The sequence below is a fragment of the Taeniopygia guttata genome, chromosome 5 (assembly GCF_048771995.1).
Source record: "Taeniopygia guttata chromosome 5, bTaeGut7.mat, whole genome shotgun sequence".
In the NCBI taxonomy this organism is placed as follows: Eukaryota; Metazoa; Chordata; class Aves; order Passeriformes; family Estrildidae; genus Taeniopygia; species Taeniopygia guttata.
In genome coordinates, this window is record NC_133030.1 from 6596015 (window position 1) to 6615920 (window position 19906).

General features: G+C 39.8%; 1 protein-coding gene across 3 annotated transcripts in view; it reads left to right on the plus strand.

The window, feature by feature from the left end:
* Window positions 1–623: 623 nt before the first annotated feature.
* PRMT3 (protein arginine methyltransferase 3) overlaps window positions 624–19906 on the plus strand; it is a 56565-nt gene continuing 37282 nt past the window's right edge. The window contains exons 1-9 of one of the 3 annotated variants that reach the window (XM_072929491.1): window positions 624–856; window positions 1419–1501; window positions 2568–2617; window positions 3711–3813; window positions 4260–4413; window positions 7649–7790; window positions 10815–10880; window positions 16491–16612; window positions 19425–19524. In XM_072929491.1, coding sequence (XP_072785592.1) covers window positions 684–856; window positions 1419–1501; window positions 2568–2617; window positions 3711–3813; window positions 4260–4413; window positions 7649–7790; window positions 10815–10880; window positions 16491–16612; window positions 19425–19524 — 993 coding nt within the window. In that variant the 5' untranslated portion in view covers window positions 624–683. Of the gene's footprint in view, window positions 857–1418; window positions 1502–2567; window positions 2618–3710; window positions 3814–4259; window positions 4414–7648; window positions 7791–10814; window positions 10881–16490; window positions 16613–19424; window positions 19525–19906 lie in introns of those variants that run through there. The other 2 variants (XM_002187322.6, XM_072929492.1) reach the window with 2 other exon arrangements.

The window sequence follows — 19906 nt, forward strand, 5'->3', positions numbered from 1 at the left end:
ATCTTTTAGTGTGGAAACTTGCATTCTTTTTCCTCAGTTGGGGTAGTTTTGCTAGGCCTGTAGTCACTAGACTAAACAGCATATTTAGTAAGCTTAAAGCGGCACATTTCACCTAAATTCATACGGATTTCTACCCTGTTAAATTTTCACTCTGTCCCAACAGGGCGGTGCTTGCTCACAGGTGGGACTCGATGACCTCAGAGGATTCCCCAACCTCATCGCTTCGTGACTCCGCGGGTCTGTCAGTCACTAAACCTTATTTAAAAACCGACATTTAAAAGCGCCTGCTGCTCCCTCTAACCCTCCCACGGCAGTGCGAGGCACCACCAGCCGGGCGGGGATCCCTGCTCTGCGCTGGAACGCGGGGCGCCCTCCCGTGAGGGGAGATGGCCGAGGGATGGTCCCGGGGTCCCTCTGTCCCGGTGTCCCTCTGTCCCGCTGTCCCGGTGTCCTTCTGTCCCGCTGTCCCTCTCTCTCTCTGTCCCGCTGTCCCTCTCTCTCTCTGTCCCGGTGTCCCTCTCTCTCTGTCCCGGTGTCCCTCTGTCCCTGCGTCCCTCACTCCCACAAGATGGCGCCGGCCCGGCCCCTCAGCGCGGCGGCGGCCGGAGGCTGCGCCAGGGGGCGCGCGCGGCCCCGCTCCGGCCCCGCCGCCGGAAGCGGCGCGCGCGGGGCGGCGGCGGGACATGGAGCGTGAGGGGGAGATGCGGGACACGGAGCGTGACATGCCGGACATGGAGCCTCAGGGGGAGATGCCCGAGCTGTCCGACGGCGAGGGCGCCTGGGACGACGAGGAAGAGGAGGAGGAGGAGGAAGGTGCCGCCGTGGCCCAGCAGACCCGCTGCCTCTTCTGCGACAGGTGAGGGGGACGGGGCCCGCGGGAGGGAGATGGGGTATCAATCCCTGCTTTGTAACCTCGCTGTGCTGCTTGTTGATGGCATACACGGCCTCTGTGCAGCCCACGGTGTGTTAGATTCAAACCGAAGGAGGGAATAATGTGGTAACCCCCCCTCCCTCGTGCTGAAGCAGCGTGGACGTTCTTCTTTTCTTTTTCATCTTTTCCCCATCGCCAATACCGAGATGAAAGTTTTTATTTCGATGCAGCCGATCAAACTGCCCCACCCACCTTGTGTCGGTGTGGTTTTTAGGTCTCGGGTTTAACGCAGGCTTTGCTGTCGGTGTTTGGAAGTTAGCAGGATCTGCGGTTTTGTCAAACAAAATTTTTTGTGTTCGTTGGCTTTTATTTCAAAATGTTTGACAAACAAGGTAAAAGCTTTGTGAGGCATGTGAGCCTGGTCATCCTTTCTCAAAGGCAGGAAATGGGTTCTGACTTGCCCAGTAAGTTAGAACAGAGCATATAGCACTCATAAGTTAGAACTTAATGTGTCAATATTGCATATTTAATAGTTTGTTATTTACAGGTTGTTTAGTTCTGCTGAAGCCGTGTTCTCCCACTGCAAAACAGAGCATCAGTTTGATGTTCGTGATGTGATCCAGAAACATGGTAAGTTTTTTTCATGATGTGTCATTTCCTTTTGTGTATGATTATCTCATTTAAAATAAGTTGCAAATATTAATTTGTTTCTAACTGATAGCCTGGTTTGCAGCTGAAGCTTCCAAGATTGAGTAAGATGTGCTATTGTAGAAAAATGCTTATACACTTTCTTTATGTATAAAAAGCATGCTTCCTGTGTGCTTTTTCTACCAGTACAGCTCTCAAACCAGTGACAAAAGTGAGGTTGATCTTTGCTGGCTTGTGCTGATTCCTCACTGCCTACTTGATTGACCTGAACCAGACACTACAGAATTGATCTGATCTGATCTGCTGGGAGCGCTTGCCTGACCAGTGATGCTGGTTTTGGGCTCAGCATTTAGCAGAGCCCCGTGCCTTGTGTCCTTCAGATGATCACAGGAAGGTTTACCCCCTCCCATGTCTGTTAAATTCTTTTTAGTCAAGTTTAAGGTTGGCTCTCACTTGAAGTTGTCATTATATATTATATATTGTAATATCTAGGCTGGTCTGTTTTCTGTCTAAAATCCAAGAAAAAGTATTTGGGGTTTATCTTTTTGCTCCTGGGGAGAGAATACAGTTAAACTAGTACTACTATTGCCAAGGTGGCAATTTTAAATCAATATTGGTAGGTATTCTTGATGAGTAGCATCAGTTTACATTCTTCTAAGCAGAAAGCTAAGAATATGAACAGGGGAGCACAGCAGCCTAAAATGTCAGCCAGGAGAGTGTAGGAGAAAAGAATGGCTCTCCTGATGTACTTGCTTGCCAAATGAATGAAATCCCTGTCCATAGTTCCCATTTGGACGTGGTCCATTCTTAGTTTGTGGCAAATGTATTTGCCCTGAGGGTGAAGATTTCCTGGGTTAGTCCTAAAGAGAAGAAAAACATAGATGGCAAACTTAAGATAGGAAGAGTGCTCTAGATAGTGATGTACACCCAAGGGGAAGTTTGAAACAATTACCAATTGAACAGGTAATTAGTATTCACTTAACTGTAAAACGTGTGGTCTTTTCTGTAATACAAATGCTCTCCCTTTTTTTTTTTCCCCTCCACTCAGGACTTGATTTTTATGGATACATTAAACTAATAAACTTTGTCAGATTAAAGGTAGGTGTGCCACATACTGCTTCTGTGTTCTCACTCTGGAGAATAGCGCTGTGCTTTCAGTCTGCCCATCTCTAATAATTGTGTGAGATTTTGTATTGAAGTTTTAGGAAAAAAAAAAAAAAGATGGGAATTAAAGTAGCTGTTGATCTGTTTATCTAGATATGAGGCTGTTCTAAGTGTAAATATATTTAATTAATGTGACAGTTTGTTTTCAGAAGGGGTTGTTGAGATTTGCATAAAGCCTGCATGCTGTGTAGTATCATCTTGTTTGGGTTTTCTCGGCCTCTGACTCTGCTGTCTCACTTCAAAAATGAGTTCACTTCTCAAGAACTGAAGTTTCTCAGTCCTTGCATGTGTGTTGTTGTAAAAGCCTTTCCTGAGGGTGTGAGCTGGCCGGGCCCCTACTTAGTAAGGACAACAACAGATGATCCCTTAAGTTACAGAACTTAAAACTCTACTAAACTGATACCTGAGTCAGGGAAGCTAATGGGAATCTACAGTTTTAAGATAGGCCTTCATTATTTTGTGTGTCTTGTGACTTTGTTCCTTCATTACTCCCTAAAAGTTTAGGTTAAAACCCAATACCATCTTATCTTCCTGAGTAGTTTTTACTTCCGTCTTCAAATCTTAAATCCTCAAGTAGTTATTTAATGCATGACTGTATAAAGTAAACACAGAAAGGCAAAAACTGACTTCTCTTTTCTTAACCAAGTATTAACTGGATGCAAACAGGAGAGACAATACAGTGTTTCTGAATTCTCTTCCTACAGCACTGTTCATGTAAGAACACCTGACAGGATTAGTATCTTGGATTTATTGATTAGCTAAACACCTGAGTGAACTTGGTTCCTGAGAGCAGTGCAATCCTGCAAGTATCCTTCAAGATCTGTCAGTGTGCTGTGCATTATTGCTTGCACAGAATCCTTGATCCTGGAGCTGCCTGGCTTTCCCAGCCTTTGCTACAAAGCTCCTTCAATAATACTCTGCATATTTTACTGTGTGAAAGAACACATCTTTGACTTGTTTTCTTGAATGTAATTGAAGGGCTAGTGTTTTCAAAGAAATTCTGTGCACATGTTCTTTTTCTGTGTAGAAACCAACTGGAGCCTATTTGAGTTCTCTCAGCAGCCCACTACCTTGGGAAGAAGAGGAATATCTGAAACCAGAACTGGAAGATGATCTCCTGCTTCAGTTTGGTAAATAACTGCTTCAGTAAGACTCCTGCTTTGTGGGGTAAATGTGATATTGCTGGAGTTTGTGACATGTGAAGATTGTCACTGTTACTCAATTTATGTGTCTGATAAGGTCCGCATACTAATTATATCTAATTTAATTATATCTAAACCAAATATCTCTTCTAGAATTAATGAAACACTGGTATTTAAGGAAGCCCAAATTCTGGATTTATTTGCCTTAACTTAGACTCTGCTTCTACCATATTTGCTTCTTCTGCCTGGGCTTGTGTTTTGTAGTTAGCCCTGTCAAATTCAGTCGTGCCTTTTGTAAAACAGCCAGCTTGTACAAAGCATCCAGAGACAGAAATAACATGAAGTGTTTATGATCTGCTGCAAACAGATAAACAGATATGCTGCAAATCGTAAACATGATTGGTAAGTATTCTTTTTCCTCCCTGTTTCGTTAGACATAGAAGATCTTTGTGAACCTGTAAAAGTTTTGCCTTCTAATGGTTTAAGCGATACCATGGTGCTCCTTGAGCAATTAAAAAATGCGGAACAGAGAGCCAGAGCCGCAGAAGCAGCCTTGGCTAGAGCACAAGATGATCTTCAGAAAATGAAGTAAGTGTCTGAACTGAAGTTTTGGGCTATTTTTATTTGATGTATTTTAGATGAGATGTTCATGTTCAAAGATAAAATGAAATTGAAGGAAGTAATAGAATGTAACTATGAAATAGACCTTGGGGTGGGACTGTAGGTCTGACTTGTCTGTTGTAGATGGTTAGTAAATGTCTTGTAGATGGTTAGTAAAAGCTGCACAAAACCTGCACAGATTGGAAGAACAAAGTATGCTTAGGAGAGTTAAGCCAGTGCATCACTCAAGAAACGGGTATTTTCCTTCAGACTCCTCTTTGTTTTTGAGACACCTTTCTGTTAGTTCTGTAGATAAGAATTTAAACACTGAGGATTCACACACTAGAGAAGAGAGAGACTGGCAAATTGAATACAGGGCTCCAGAGATGTTCAGAGTTGGCTTCAAACAGTAGTTTTTAGTAGAGTTCATTTACAGTTTGGAGAAACTTTCAGTGAAATTAATAAATCAGGTTTTTTCAGCTACTTTTCTTTTTGGTATCAGATGAGGTTAGTAAGAATATACAGTCAGGACATCCCTGTAGGATGAGGTCTGCATACAGATTGATGGTGCTCATGGATAACCCAGAGATAAGACAGATAACATGGATAAGACAGAAATATAAACTTCATTTAAATCCCCTACAAGCATGATATTTTGAGATCACACTGACTGGGCACTGAGGAACTAAAATTATATTTAAGAGACTTGGAAAAATAATTAATGTTCTTTTGTGTGAGAAGTTAATCAGCAAAATCCCTTATGTTGTAAAATACATTTGAGTGTTTGTTGTACATTTTGACAGTACACACTTGGAGCTACAGGTAGCTAAGTACACCAAAATATATTAATGTATTCAAATCCTCTCAGCTGTGAACAGTTATTTATATCAAAGATTATCAGTTTTGTCTTCAGGTGAGTTTGAATTTTGTAAATTGTACTTTACAGCACACAGTGCTTTTCTGATATCTCGGTGTCCATTATGCTTTAATTGATCATAAACAGCAAGAATGAAAGAAATTTGTCATTGTCATTGTGCTTCAAAAACATGGGGTATTTTCTGTGTGTCTTTTTGCCTTCTTTATGTTCTATTAATTTTCATTTAGAACGAAAAAACCCTCACAGGTTATCAGTATCAATTCCTTTTGAACTCTCTAAACTTCAGTGAGGGTTACAGATTTTTTTTATTTTGAAGTTAGTATATCAAGTTATCTGCTCTTGTAAGAGGGAGCCTTTAATTTTTCTTTTTCAATGCAACCTCTTCAATTCAGCAAGGGTTGACTGGCAGCAAAAATAGCCAGATGCAAATCTGATGAAGCAGCACAGTTTTAAATTATGGACACATGAGTCAGTTGCATTGCAGTAGTCTAAATGCTGTAGTTCAGTGGTTTGTGCTGGAGGTTATTCCACATAATATCATCTGCTCCCTTTCAGGTAGACCTCTGTGAAATAAGGACAATAACATTTCTATAAATCAGATCACTTGTAGTGTTAGATGTAACTTAGAGATTTAAAAGCGCAGCTTGTATATGCTGAGATTTTTAATGTGTTACCTCTTTAGAGGTGATGGCTTTTGTTTTTACTTATCTTTTTTCTTGATTAAGAAGCCAGCAGGACAGCTCTGTCCTTGGAATTTCTTTGGTGCTTCTGTTGCATGCATACATTAGAGGAACTATAGGCTTAAATAATTTTGAATTAAAAAATTTAAATCTCACACAGTGCTAATTATACTTAATTGTATGTCAAATAATCCATTTTATGAAAATTTAAAATTGTATCATGTAGATATTTGTATAAAAGTAAAGAAAATGCAAAGTACTGTGGTAAAGAGCAATATTAAAAATACAATCCAGACTGTTTCTGTGTAAACAAATACAGGAAGTTTCTGAAACGGACAAAGTTTCAGTACAAAATCCCTTGCCATATTCTCTTCCCCATACAAACTAACTGAGCAGGGAAGTATTTGAAATGCCAGGAGTGAAAATAGTATTTTTGTTTTGTTGCTCTATGAGGAGGGTATTGGTAATGAGATTGTTCCCTACAGTTTCTATATGTGACGCTCCCATTTAAGAAGGTATGATCACTATTAAAGGTGAGTGTCAGAGACTTTGGAATGGTCTAGGATGCAGCTTTTGTTGCTGTTGGATTGTAGGCCTTGGAGGAATATTGTCTGGCTGAAGTATGTTTGCTTTTTCACTTCTTTGTGGGCGTAGTATGATCTGCTTGTTAATGTCTAATAGTGTTTTTGTTAAAAACCCCTTGATTTATGTATTTTGTCATCAAACCTGCTTTGAGAAATGAGAACGTGGAATCACAGAATGGTTGAGTGGAAGGGGACCTCAAAGCTCATCCAGTTCCAAACACCCTGCCGTGGGCAGGAATACCTCCTGGGCTGCAGAGCCCCATCGAGCCTGGCCTTGGACATCCAGGGATGGGGCATCCACAGCTTCTCTGGGCAATCTGTGCCCAGGGACTCACTGCCCTCACCGTAAAAAACTTCATCCTAATATTCAGTCTAAACCTACTGTCTTTGAATTTAAAAGCCATTTGTCCTTGTCCAAAGTCCCTGTCCATATTTCTTGTAGCCCTTTTAGGAACTAAGGAGAACAGTGGGTTCACTCTGGAGGCTTCTTTTCTCCAGGCAGAGCAATCCCAATTCTCTCAGCCTTTCTTTATGTGTTGAAGGAATGCAAGACCAGGGAGGAGGGAGAACAAGCAGCATAAAATTTAAGTAATTAATTGCATTTTAAACTCTTTTTTCTTTTTAACCAAATGCCTCAGTTTTAAATTGCTTCCTTCTCTCTTTCAGTAGTCACCCAGTGTGGTGTGGGCTGCAGTTTTTGTGCTCTTTGTGTTGAGTCTGTGTCTGCGTTACGCAGCCTGAAACACCTTGACGCTGCATTGCTGGCTTTTACACCAGCAAGTGCAAAATAGATAATTCTGCCTTAAAAATAGAAACTATCCCCCAGTATTTCACTGCTGATAGTTGGTTGCTGTAAGCAGAAAGCTGGGCTTGCCAGAGGGTGCTGGAGGGAGTCCAGCGCTGCAGCAGCCCCGAGGAGCCTGCAGAGGGAGGATGTGCACACCTAAAGCTGCTCCCATTGTTGCCCAGCCCCTGGGCTGCCTGGATTCCTTCCTTCTCCCAAGCCCTTTCTCCCCCCTGCCCAGCCTCCTTTTCATGGTCCCATAAACACGTCTCAAGGGTATATTTCAAATTGATTACAGACAATTTGCTCAGGATTTTGTGATGAGCACAGATGTCAGGAGCAGCTCGTCATCCAGCGCCATTGCAGACCTTCAGGAGGACGAGGATGGCGTTTACTTCAGCTCCTATGGGCATTATGGGATACACGAGGAGATGCTAAAGGTCAGAGAATCATCACCACTGCATCTTCTTAGGACTGAAGAGGAGAGATGGAATGAAGTGGGCTGTGTGCCCATAAATATACTGCAGAGCAGCTGCATTTTTAACCCTTTCTGTCCAGGAGAGGTTTTCTGGTGGTACTTCGGCTAAGAGATCATTTTCCAGTTTTATTTCCTTTGTGTAAGTTCTGTTTATGGGAAGCATTAGGAACAGAAAATCATTTACAGTTATGCTTGATAGTACAATACCTGTGCCACAGCCCTACCTTGCCAAAAGCAGCTTTTCCCTGCTTGTTCAAAACATGAAGGATAAAACATAGTACAGACAGTGAACATTTTTCTTTAGTTTTACATTTTCCTTATAATTGAAATTTGTTAGGCAAGACCATTTCTCAAATATTGTGGTTTTCTCTTGCACTGGGTAAACATAAAATGTTACTTGTGCACGGTTCAGTCTGTTGATAAAATGACATTGAACTGTCACAGTCTGTCACATGCTGGAGCAGTTCCTTTCATCTGCTAAAGATTAAAAAAAAAAAAATTATGCTTAAAACTTCTCAAAGGCAAACCTATGTATGCCCTTTTAACTTTAAAATAAGATAAAACAAGCACAAAGCCCAACAGCTTAAAATTAGCTTGTAAATTAAAATGTCTTAATGCTTCCTTTCAGAGAAAATGTCATAGTTGTGAGAGTTATAAGCAGTTTTATCATTTTAAGGCATAAATAAATAAAAATTCCTGTCTGAAGTCGAGGCAGAATACAGAGTTGTGAAGTGACTTTGTGCCTGCAGCTGGCATATAAAGCTTTCAGCTTTGTAAATAATTTAGTGGCCCCAATGCAGAAATACACAAGAATATGTGTTAAGAATAGTGTGACTGTGAGGTTTTTATTAAGGAGAGGAGATTTTACAGAAGCACAGAGATAGCTGCAGAAGCAGAAGAATGTTTTCTGAAATATATCATCTGTAGAAATACAACTGAAACGTAACTTGAAGATAAATAAAAATGATAGGTGTTTGGTTTTGCAGCTGTATAAAGCTGTGATTCCAGATAACGTAGGCTATAGGATGAGGAAGCCTTTCTGTTGGCAAGGAAAGTTTACAATAAATCTGCATATCTGCACAAGGAGATTGGTACAAAATTGTATTTTAGTGATGTAAGGGTATGTTTGTCAGAATGCTTTTAGTAAGACTTTTGACTTTCCAAAACATGGAAAAAGGATTGCTTTTATTTCGTGCACACTGAAATTTTTTCTTTATGCTAGGCATTCACTTTATTTTTTTTCCTGTTTACCTTATTTACATAAATATAGTGGCTTACTACATGAAGATTTTTAAGAAAGGAGTCTTGCTGCCTGAATTGTAAACCCATTTCTGAAACTGTTCAGTCTTGAAACCTATTTTGTCCTTAAGCCTGGTAGTGGTAAGACAGAGTTTCAATTTGGGATTTTTTTCTGAAAATACTTCAGAGATGGAGCAAGAATATTGTTACTTCACGCTTGCTGAGTCACTGTGTTTCCCTTGCTCTGCCTTTTTGCTTGAGAATATCTTGGTTATCATCTTAATAATTTTTTTTACCGTTTTACCTAAACCAGGAAAGCATTACATGGAATAGTTGAGGGGGAGAAGGGGATTGGTGAATAGGGACCCGAAGTGCTTGGCTGTGACTACAGCTGCTTTGAGTTGGAGCAGTGCTGAAGTCATGTGAGGGGCAGGATGCAAGGCTGAAAGCTTTCCAGCTGGCTGCTTTCTCAATTGATTATTTATTTTTAAACTTTTTTGGTCCTCCCAGCAAATCCTATTATATACTGCAGTAGAGGTGAAGTACTAAAAATAGTTGCACTGAACATCATAGCAAACCAATACGGTTTTAAAGGGTTATGGTTCTATTATTAATGTTAATTATGCAGGATTTTAAAGCAGACTTTTCTAAAATAAACCCCAGCTGCTTCTTTGGGTTGTGTGTGTGATAGTATTTTTACACAGAGAGCTGGATTTTCAGATTTTTCAAGCCTCAAAACAATCTTTTGTCTCCTAAATTTTTATTATCATAAAGATGTTCACATCACTGTTTTTGATCTTGTTCTTTTATTAAAATAGACTTTGTTCTTTCTCGCTGTAGAAAATTTGTTTCTCTGTTTCTAGAAATTCTTAACTTGCTGTAGTAGAAAAATCCCCTAGATTTGATAAAAGTACTGGGATTTTATACTTCAGCATTTTTTGCACTAGACAAAAAATTGCTGATTTTTTTTTTTAATTTGCCTGTAACACTTGAACTGCGACAGCAACTCCAAAACCTATACTTGGCTGTCAATTTGTGTACCTGCTGATGCGTGTTAAGAGAATCAATGTTTTAATAGATTACCTTGCTGATAAACTGAGCTATGCTGTGGGTTTTTTTATACTAAGATACTATATATGTTTTGTTCTAGGTTTGAAAATATTCCAGCTTCTCTGGCCCTGTTGTATTTCAGTCAAACTTATTTACTGCGTTGGACTTTCATCAAATGGGCTGTACAGCTTTAACTAGTAGCTTGTCATCAGAATTGCAAATCTGCAGCTTGTTCAGAAATAAAACCAAGTTAGTTTGATGTGTAACTTTGTTTTTACAGAAATCCCCCTGTCACTGGTGTGTCAGAGAACAAAATGATACAAAATAGTTTTTGAGCTTGTGATTCAAATTTTCACAATTTTCTATTTAAGTTAGTGTCATATTGTCACTGTTACTGCTGTTCCTCGTTAGTGATGAACAGGTATTAAGATCTTTGAAACATTCAAAAGAAAAGGCAGAATCAGGAAACCATAAAATAGTTCCTTATTTTTCCTCCGGCTGAGGCAACTGGCTTCATTTGCTGCAGTAAATTCTGCAATATTATCACACAGAAGTATCATGATTGCAGTGCCCCATGTAAGTACAGTAAGTGCAAAGCATCTGTAGGCCAAGTTGAAAAGCAAATTGTTCAGCATTTTTGAATTTTATGCTGTACCTAAATAGAAAAAGTGAACCCTCTTTGTTCTTTGACTGCTAGGATAAAGTCCGTACAGAGAGCTATCGTGACTTCATCTATCAAAACCCACATATCTTCAAGGACAAGGTGGGTACAACTGCTCAGAAGATCCAGTGATTTCTGTGGTTTATTTTGTCTCAAATGGTAGCAAACCTGCAGATGAGCTCCTCTCTAGTTGTGGGAATGGAGGGTCGCAGTGCCAGGATTTGATCTAATGCGCTCTGGCTTTATTAGGTGGTGAGAGCTGCTGAGCTGCTGGAGGGTGCAGTGTGCTGATAAGAGCAGTGGTGATCTCTATTGTCATTGTGCTGTGTGCCGTGGCGGGGAGCTCATTAATTATCTTGGCGGGATGAAGTTGAGCCTCTCTTGTCGAGGATATTAGGTGGAATCTCTCTGAGGGCTCTTTACCAGGATTAAGTGAATTTCTATGTACGCCCGATAGAGTGAAAACGTCCTGGAAGCCCTTTGTAATTAGAGCTGGGAAAGAATTCATGTGGAACTGATTTTTTTGAATTAGTGCTGTTTTGTGTCTCCAGACTGGGTGGTTATTATTAAAGGGCTTGCAACTGTGAGCTAGTACTTCATTTGCAGTGAGGAGGGATTTCACTGATAGGATCTTACAGTGGTTATGACCCCTGTACAGTAATAATCCTCTTATCTTTTGTATTTCTGGTGGCTATTTCTAATGAGTTTGTTGTGTTTTGGGCTTATAAAACCATAGGATGGCTTGGGTTGGAAGGGGCCTGCAGGATCATGCAGTTCCAATCCTTCTGCCCTGGGCAGGAACACCTTCCACTAGACCAGGTTGCTCAGAGCCCCATCCAACCTGGCCTTGAATGGTTTTTTTCAGGGATGGGGCATTCACACCTTCTCTGGGCAGCCTGTGCTGGGGCCTCACCACCTTCACAGGGAAGAATATTTTCTAGTATCCTATCTAAACTTACTCTCTTTCACTTAAATCCATTCCCCCTTGTTCTGTCACTCCACGCCCTTGTAGAGAGTCTCTCTTCATCTTTCTTTTAGGCTCTTTTCAGGTACTGGAAAGCAACAATTAGCCTTCTCTTTTCCAGGCTGAACAATCCCAGTCCTCTGAGCCTTTCCTTGTAGGATAGATGAGAGAGATGCAGTTCTGTCTGACAGAAAGTATTTCAGTGTTTGATAGTGCCTATTCCTTGTATGTCTTATACCTCAGTTTTCAATTGGCAACTATAGCAAAAAAAAAAAAATAAATAGTTTTGTTCCCTTTTTTGCCTTAATTCATGTCACAAGCCTGTTTCTGTAAACATTTCTAAACTCTTCGATTACACTGAGAGAACAAGCAAAAGTGTTGTAGAATTATGCCACCAGGTGACTGCGTAGGTGGGCAGCTCATCTAACAAAGCAGAAATATCAATAAAGGAAAGAAAACTTTCCTGAGAGAAACTGAGTTTCTCAGATGCCCCTAAAATTGATAACTGCAGGTTTTCACAGGTTAGGAGTGGTCTGAAGTCACGCAAAATGTGAGGCCTTGTGGCACAGTAATTTTTCATGATGGATAGCGTGTCTCCTGTGCTCTATGGACACGCTGGGAACATTTAAAACAAAACATGGAGTAACTGTTAAGAGTCAATGTTGCTTCAGCCCCAGGAGTAGATACCCATGCTCAGGAACCAGCTTAGGCAGTGTGTGTGCTTACCCTGTTGTAAAAGCATTCCACTTCTCTGAAGAAAAGCTCAGGTATTACAACATTTACAAATCGATTTCTGAACTGGTTTTTGCAGCAGTTTTTTGATCAAGGTTACCTCAAATTCATGATGTATCCAGACCCATCATGGTGTGTTGAGGTTGAGCTGGAAGACAGAATCTAGGTTGCTTTGAGTTCCCAGTATCCCCAACCCATGTGACCAGTGTCCTGCTTAACTTGTGTGTCTGGCCAAATGATGTGGCTTTCTCTTGGTATATTGTTATGGAGAATAAATGGGAGTTTTCTGCAGAAATCTGGCTTTGAAGTGACATCTGTTACGGACTTCTGCTGAAGGAGCTGTGTAGGATACTTTGCTTAACCTAGTGTATTGTATAATGCTCTCAGGACCATACTAATGAGTGAAAATTCCAAAGTCTGTTTTCCCTTAAATTTAATAACAATTTAAAAAAGATTGAGAAAAAGTCTGATAGTGCATTTCCTAGATCTCCCTTACAGTATTCCTCCCTGGAAAATACATACTAAAGCTTTTTGTTTTTTTCTGAATGGACTATTGTGAGGTAGTTTGGGAGGAGCTTGTTCAAAGAGCTGTATTTTTATACTCATTAACCTTTAGGACACTAAAGAGGTGTGATTGCATGGTGATAGATGATAACAGTATCTAGGTTTGTTTATTTTGCATATTTTATTCATCCATTTTGATCTGTCTCAGCTTTCAAAATAAATTATTAAAACTTGAACAAATCCTACTTGCTGCCTTTATTTGCAACCTGTCAAATGTATTTGAGATGAGAATGGGACAATTCAGATTACCTGGCAGGAGTTAGGAAGGTGGCTGTACTCAGTAAAAGGAAGTGTGGTCCATTTTACAATGACAGTATTTTTGGGTGGAAAAATAATTTAGTAAAGTGCTGTTGCCATGCTTAGTTTTTGTTGTTAGACTGAAATCTGAGGCAAGCATCAGTGCCATAATTCAGGGAATAAAATCAGCTTTTAAACTATTGTCCTACTAAGAGTTTATTGATTAAATGAATTTAATTGGTGAAAGTCTCTGGCCTCCTGTTTTTCTGAGTTTAAAAAAGGAGGATATCACTGAAAGTAGGATATCAGTTTTGCTTAGGCTGCAGAGGAGGATGTGAAGCTGCAGGGTGTTGTGGTGTAGTGAAATCACTGGTCCAGCTGCTCCAGGTCTTTGGTGAGAGGCCATATGTGATCGCTGCAAGAATGTGTGGGCTGTAGATCCTTGTCCTTAGGCTAATTGATGATCACTCTGCTTGTCTTGCCCTTCCTCACACATATTCCAGCTTGTATATTTTCCCTCCAGTGCCTCTTTTCCATCCCATCCCCTGCCTAAGGCTAGATGAGTTCCATCTGGGTTTTTAAGTGACCAGGGCAGCTGTCCAAAGTGGTGTCTGTTTTGATTTTTTTCCAATTTGTGGTGATTGCTCTCTTTCATGCAACTGTACATCAAGATGATTCTTTCACAGTGGTTTATTTCTGGCTGTGACTTCCAGCTGTCATGGCTTAGTGATTTTGTTAACTACCATAGGTGAAATGTTAGGTGATGTTGGAGGGTGTGAGATTTCAGCAGCTGCAAGAATATTGATTTTTATTTTCTATTCCTGTCTCCAGCAGATTCAGTTTAGGGATTTCTGTGGCCATAACCTGCTCTCACTTAATTTCTGGGATGTAGAGTTGACTCCTTTCGAAACATACCTGCAAAAGATTTGCAGGTAGGATAAGTAACTCTATCCACAACTCCCCTCTACACAAGCTGCTGTGAAAGATCATAATGCTGATGGTTTTTAGTCTGTTTCCAGGCTTTTTCCACCTGGCTCTGCAGAGACAGGTGGCAGTCAATGCTTCAGTCACTGCTTCCCAGACCACCACAGCAGCAACTCCCTTACACTGCTTGAGAGAACAAGCAAAGGATAAACAGCTGGTTTTGTCCATGCTGGCTTCAGGATCATTGTTCTGTGTCCATCTTCAGAATGTATAGAACTGTACACAAGGAAGGCAGGCAGACGTAAGATACAGAGCATTCCAGTATTTGTTTTGTTGCTCTGTGTCAGGTGAAATGCAAAGTTTTCTTGTGCCAAAGCAAGAGTGATCAGTAGCTGATAAGCTGGAAAGTGTATCAGCAGCAGGATGCATTATTGCCATATTTTTTGTATTTTTTGAAATATTTTGTGAAATGGGATTACAGTTCTCAAATATGGGATTGATTAGTAAGGGATTTGATGCCTTTGCAAAAATGTTTAATGTAATGAAAGCTGTGAGTGCAGGTTTTACAGCACTCTGTGCTGTGAGGAGAAGAGACAGTGAAATCAGCTTTCCTTTCTAATAAATTCTTGCTATGACTGGTAATTCTGACTCAGTGTTCTTGTTAACTTATGTGTATTGTATGTTGTACTTTCATTTTTAAGTCTTATGTATGGGAAAGTAAGTTCTTTGCAGTTCTGATTCTGTTCATGCTTAAATGCTGTACATGATATGAGTGGCTCTACTCATATCATAGTGTTTAGAAAACTAACTTTGATTTCCAGGCTTCAGAACATTTTTGGATTTAGTGCTGTGAGTTTTTAAACACCATTAGTAAAGTTTAGCTATATCAGATATGAGTCTAACGATAAGGCCATTGATGATCTGGCCAATTCAATAAAATATACTTCAGAATCTCCAGAGATGCCTTTCAGCCGCAGTATTTCTGTGAAAACATCAAGCCTGGAACTCAGCTTAAAAATCTGCTGTGGCACATTCATTAGGTTTTTGGCTGTTGAGAATTTCCAGCAGTTTCAAGAAACATTGTTACAATACCAAGGACGGGAAAGTGCTACTTGGTAAAGTATCTATGAAGCTTAGAACTGCTGGCAGCTCAACTCCACTTAGTCATAAATTTGGTACTCTTTTCTTAGTTGCTTCACATTTTTTAACTTTCAGTCTTCCTGTAGTAGCTGATACGTTATATACAAAAAACCAGGCATTTCCATGGATCTTATGGCATACTTTTTCCAGGTGTAGTGGTGAAATTCACCGTTTCATGAAAACTCTAGGAATTTCATTTTAACTGGATGTGGCAGCCACATTCTTCTCTCTCTCTCAGGATTTTTTTCATAGAGGAGCATAGAGAGAAGAAAGAGAAAACGATTTCTATTTCTGCTCCCTGTTTTTCCCATGTGGAATGTGTTTAGAAAATTGTTTACCTGGGGGGGTGATTGCTTGATTGGATTCAGGTGAGGATCGTTTGAGCCTGATGGCCAATCCAACCACCTGGGGCTGGACTCACCAGAGAGGGTCACGAGTTGTGAGTAGTTAGTTAGATATGATAGAAAAGTAGGTTTTTGGTTTTAGTATCTCCTTTAAATAGTATATTAATGTATTTTAGCATAGTTATAATAAAGAAATAATTCAGCCTTCTGAACTGGAGTCAGAGGTCATCATTTCTTCCCACTGGGTTCACCTGCATTTACAATAACTGGATTTTTTTTTTTTTTTTTCACTCTATTTTGACTATAAATAGTGCTAAGCAGAAAATATTTCCAGGTGTTAAAACTGCTGGTGACCATTTTAAAATTTAGTTATCTTGAACCATAGCTGTTTTGAGGCAGTGTGACCATGTCTGGCAGAGGATTCCTAAATAATTTTCTGAATAGACTTAATTAAAAACTGCAGCTAGAATATGTTTTCTCAGTTCAGTTATTAGTGATTCAGTGATTAAAATTGCTCAGTCTATAATTTCCTTTTTTTCTTCTTCATGTAACATTTTAGGAGTTTCCCACATAATTGCTTGTTTGTTTCCCATGTGACTGGGTTAACCTGCAGCTGGAATTAGTGGGCTTCACTATCTGCCTGGAAAAGGTGGTAGAGTGGGAATTATAACTGCAGTTTCACTTGGATATCTCAGCATGTGACAGTGAGACTTTGTTGGAATATGGTATCTCACTGATGTAGAAAGAACTGTAGAAAAAGCATAGCAAGGAAAATAAGATTGTTTTGCTTTCATTTATTCCTTCCAGGTGGTTTTGGATGTTGGCTGTGGAACTGGAATACTCTCCATGTTTGCTGCCAAAGCGGGTGCCAAGAAAGTGATTGGAGTTGACCAATCTGAAATCATCTATCAGGCCATGGACATCATTAGGTAGGAGAAGTTGTGGTTGTCAGTTTTCTGTTTCTTTACAGGAACTTAAAATAATTTCTATAATTTGTCTGTGTTACAGAAAATAAAAGGCCTACCCTGTGAACTGCTCTCCCCTAATTCAGCAGTGCTGAGGGTGCATCTTGTCCAGTGAGGTCTCTAAAGGTGTTCATTAGTATCAGAACTAGCTCTGAGACCTGAGGGATACCTGGCTACCAGTTAGGCTTTGTACTCCTCCTCTCAACTCTTGAATCTCATGGTCTAGACCCATCTCCTCGTTCATTTATCCACTCCACATGTCACTAATTTGCCTATGGACAATATTTAGGACGCTGAGCATATGTAAAAATCAAGCAATGACATCTGAAGACTTAAAAAGGATTTCCTAGAATGAGGTAGGAGGAGTGTGTCCATGTGCACTGTTGATAGCTGAAGCCTGTATGTTTTTTCATTTAGGCTGATGTTGTAAGAGCAACTGTGAAAATAAAATCCAGGTAGACACTGAAGAATTTGGGAGTGACAGGTTTTTTGTGCAAGCTCAAGTGGCACAGAAGTAATGTTGTCTGTGCAGAATTTGTTAGGTACCACTCACACATTGGTGGTACAGCACTGCACACTTGGGTGCTGTAAAATTACTCAAATATCTGCTTGGGAAAAGCACCATGTTAAGCCTAAAGTGCATGTTTGACTAAAATACTTTTCTGGCACAAGAACTTATTCCTTAAAGAGAACTTTCCCCCTGAGTTCCTGACATCTTCAGAATGGTTTCAAGTGTGAAATAGTGTTTTATATCTGATGTACAAGATTACATATTTAGGGCTGTTATAACTTTCAACAAGTGTACAAAGTCCTTTGAGTGTTATTTATACTTAGGGAAGAGTAAAAGTAACAATCAGTTTGTATTATTCTTTGAGGAGAAGAAGGGCAGGCCTCTAAGAAAAGCAATGAATCAAAACTCTTAAACTCTTAAGAGTGATGAATTACCACTTGAAGTATGCAGCAAGTCATCAGTAAGGCTGCACATTTATACGTACTTTCTGATATAAAAGCTGCAATTCACATTAAAGTCTGCAGTTCACATCAAAACAATTTATATTTGTCTGTTTAAAGCTATTTTTCCTAAAGGAATAAAGCTGACAAAGTTGCAATGGAGTAACAAACATTTATTGGAGCACCAAACAACTCTGTAGCTTAAAAAATGACTGTTGGGGCACACTTCCACCTGTGATTTAGGTGTGTGCTCAATGCTTTTGTCCTTCCCAGAATTCAGGATAATTTCTAGCATGCTAATTACTGGAAACAGTGCAACCCATGTGTGTAAGTGAACCAGAATGCATAGCCTGAGTAGCCTTAAAAATAAACTTACTTTAAATTATTGCCTTTTCTTTTTCTTGCTGTGAATAGTCCCTGTAAAATTTCTAGCACAGTGAATTACTTGATTTTTGTCATTCATCGCTGTTAAGCTAGACTAGAAAGTTGGAGTCGACTTTCTAAATAACATCTCAGTTTTTCCTACAATCTGTAAACTGCATTGGTTGGTTTGCGTTTTTTTAAACATGATGATTGAAAACAAGTATGTAGTGAATTAATCCTTTTCCTCTCTGTTGTTTTAAATCATGTCCTTGGATGTGGTCATTTAGAAAGTTATCTTTAGATCGTGTTTAGTCCTGGCTTAAATTATTGTTGTAGGTGGTAGCTCTTTAACATTCTTCACTTTGAACTTCTGATTTTACTTCTGTTTAAAGCATTAAATACAATAATAGTAATGAACTGCTATTCTCCAACAGAAAACTGTATTGTGTAGAGGATTTAATTTGTCTTTGCAACAGCCCAAGTGTTCAAGGAGCCCTTTGACCTTACCCTTTCCCTCCCTTCATACTGATCGTTCTTCCATTGTCTCTTAGATTGAATTTTTAATGTCATTACTGGTCTGCATTGAAAGCCAGACAGAATGTAAGAGTAAGATATCAGGAGAGGGAGGGAAGGGGCAGAGATAAGAACTGCTGTGGGAAGATAAATTTCTGTGGTGAGAATACTTTCCTGCCCTCTGTAAAAGCAGCCGTGGTAATAATGATAAGTGCAAGAAAGACTAATGTGGTTTGCCAAGAAGAAAAGAAGTGCATTTTAGGTATTTAAATACTTACTAATTTCACTGTCATGCAGTTCTTGTTCCAAAACATGTAGTCCTGTCCCTGTCCCTCCCTTGTTACGCAGGATGGTTGTATCATGACGTGCATGTGAGCTAATCCCTGATCACTGCAGGTACTAAACATTGCAGGTGCTTTTGCCCAAATCACAGTGGGGAGGGTGCCTTTACTCTGCAATAACTGTAGGACTGATTTAGAGGGAAGCTCTGTTCTCAGTGACTTTGCAGCTGGTTTGGTTAAATAAAAAACCGAGTCATGCAAAACAGCTTTGTAAGGAAGTTAATTTCCATTGCTGTCCTGGTGTGGTGAGTAGGCTCTGATTGCTGTGGAGGTCAGAGGAGAAATGGAAACAAGCAACTTGCCAGCAGTTTTAAATTGTCTTCTGTTTTCCTGGTTTCTGAAGCTTGCCTATTTGCATTCATGGCACGTTGGAGGTATACAGATGTACTGCCTGCCATCTTCTCCTGGCACTAAATCAGCTGCAATTTTTAGCTACTTGGAAATGTTCCCTCTGAAATAAAACTGAGGGATAGTACATTCTAGTGCTTCTTGATTAGTTAAACCAGAAAGTTTGTGAGGGGAAGAATGTGAAATATAGATGTCAGTATATCTCTCTTGACAGCATAAATTGAAAATAGAAACTAATTTGTTTATGTTTTGACTTGCAGACTAAATAAACTTGAAAAGATTATTACATTAGTCAAAGGAAGAATTGAGGAAGTTGATCTGCCTTTGGAAAAAGTGGACATAATTATATCTGAGTGGATGGTAAGGTGCATGGCTATTCTTTTCAAGTACTTTTCAGGAAAAAGATGTGTTTTATTTCATTTGAAAAGTTGGGTTTTTTTTAACCAAAGCATCTACAATGGTTCCAGCAGTGCCTTTGACAATGTCAGAGATGGAATGGCAGTCCTGATTATGTGGTACTTGGACGCAATTCCATGGTACCTCTTGTTCAAGCTCTTTCAAGTCAGGCTTCTCTAAGTGCAGCAAGTTTCTGTTTTGAATTTGGTTTGGAAATCTATAAAGCACTCAGTTGTACTGTTGTGGCAGCTCAGGTGAAAGCAATGGAGAAATATTGTATTAGTCATCTAGCCAGCTCATTCTGATGGGTAAAATACCTTCAGTCTGCAAATTCAGCTAAGGACTC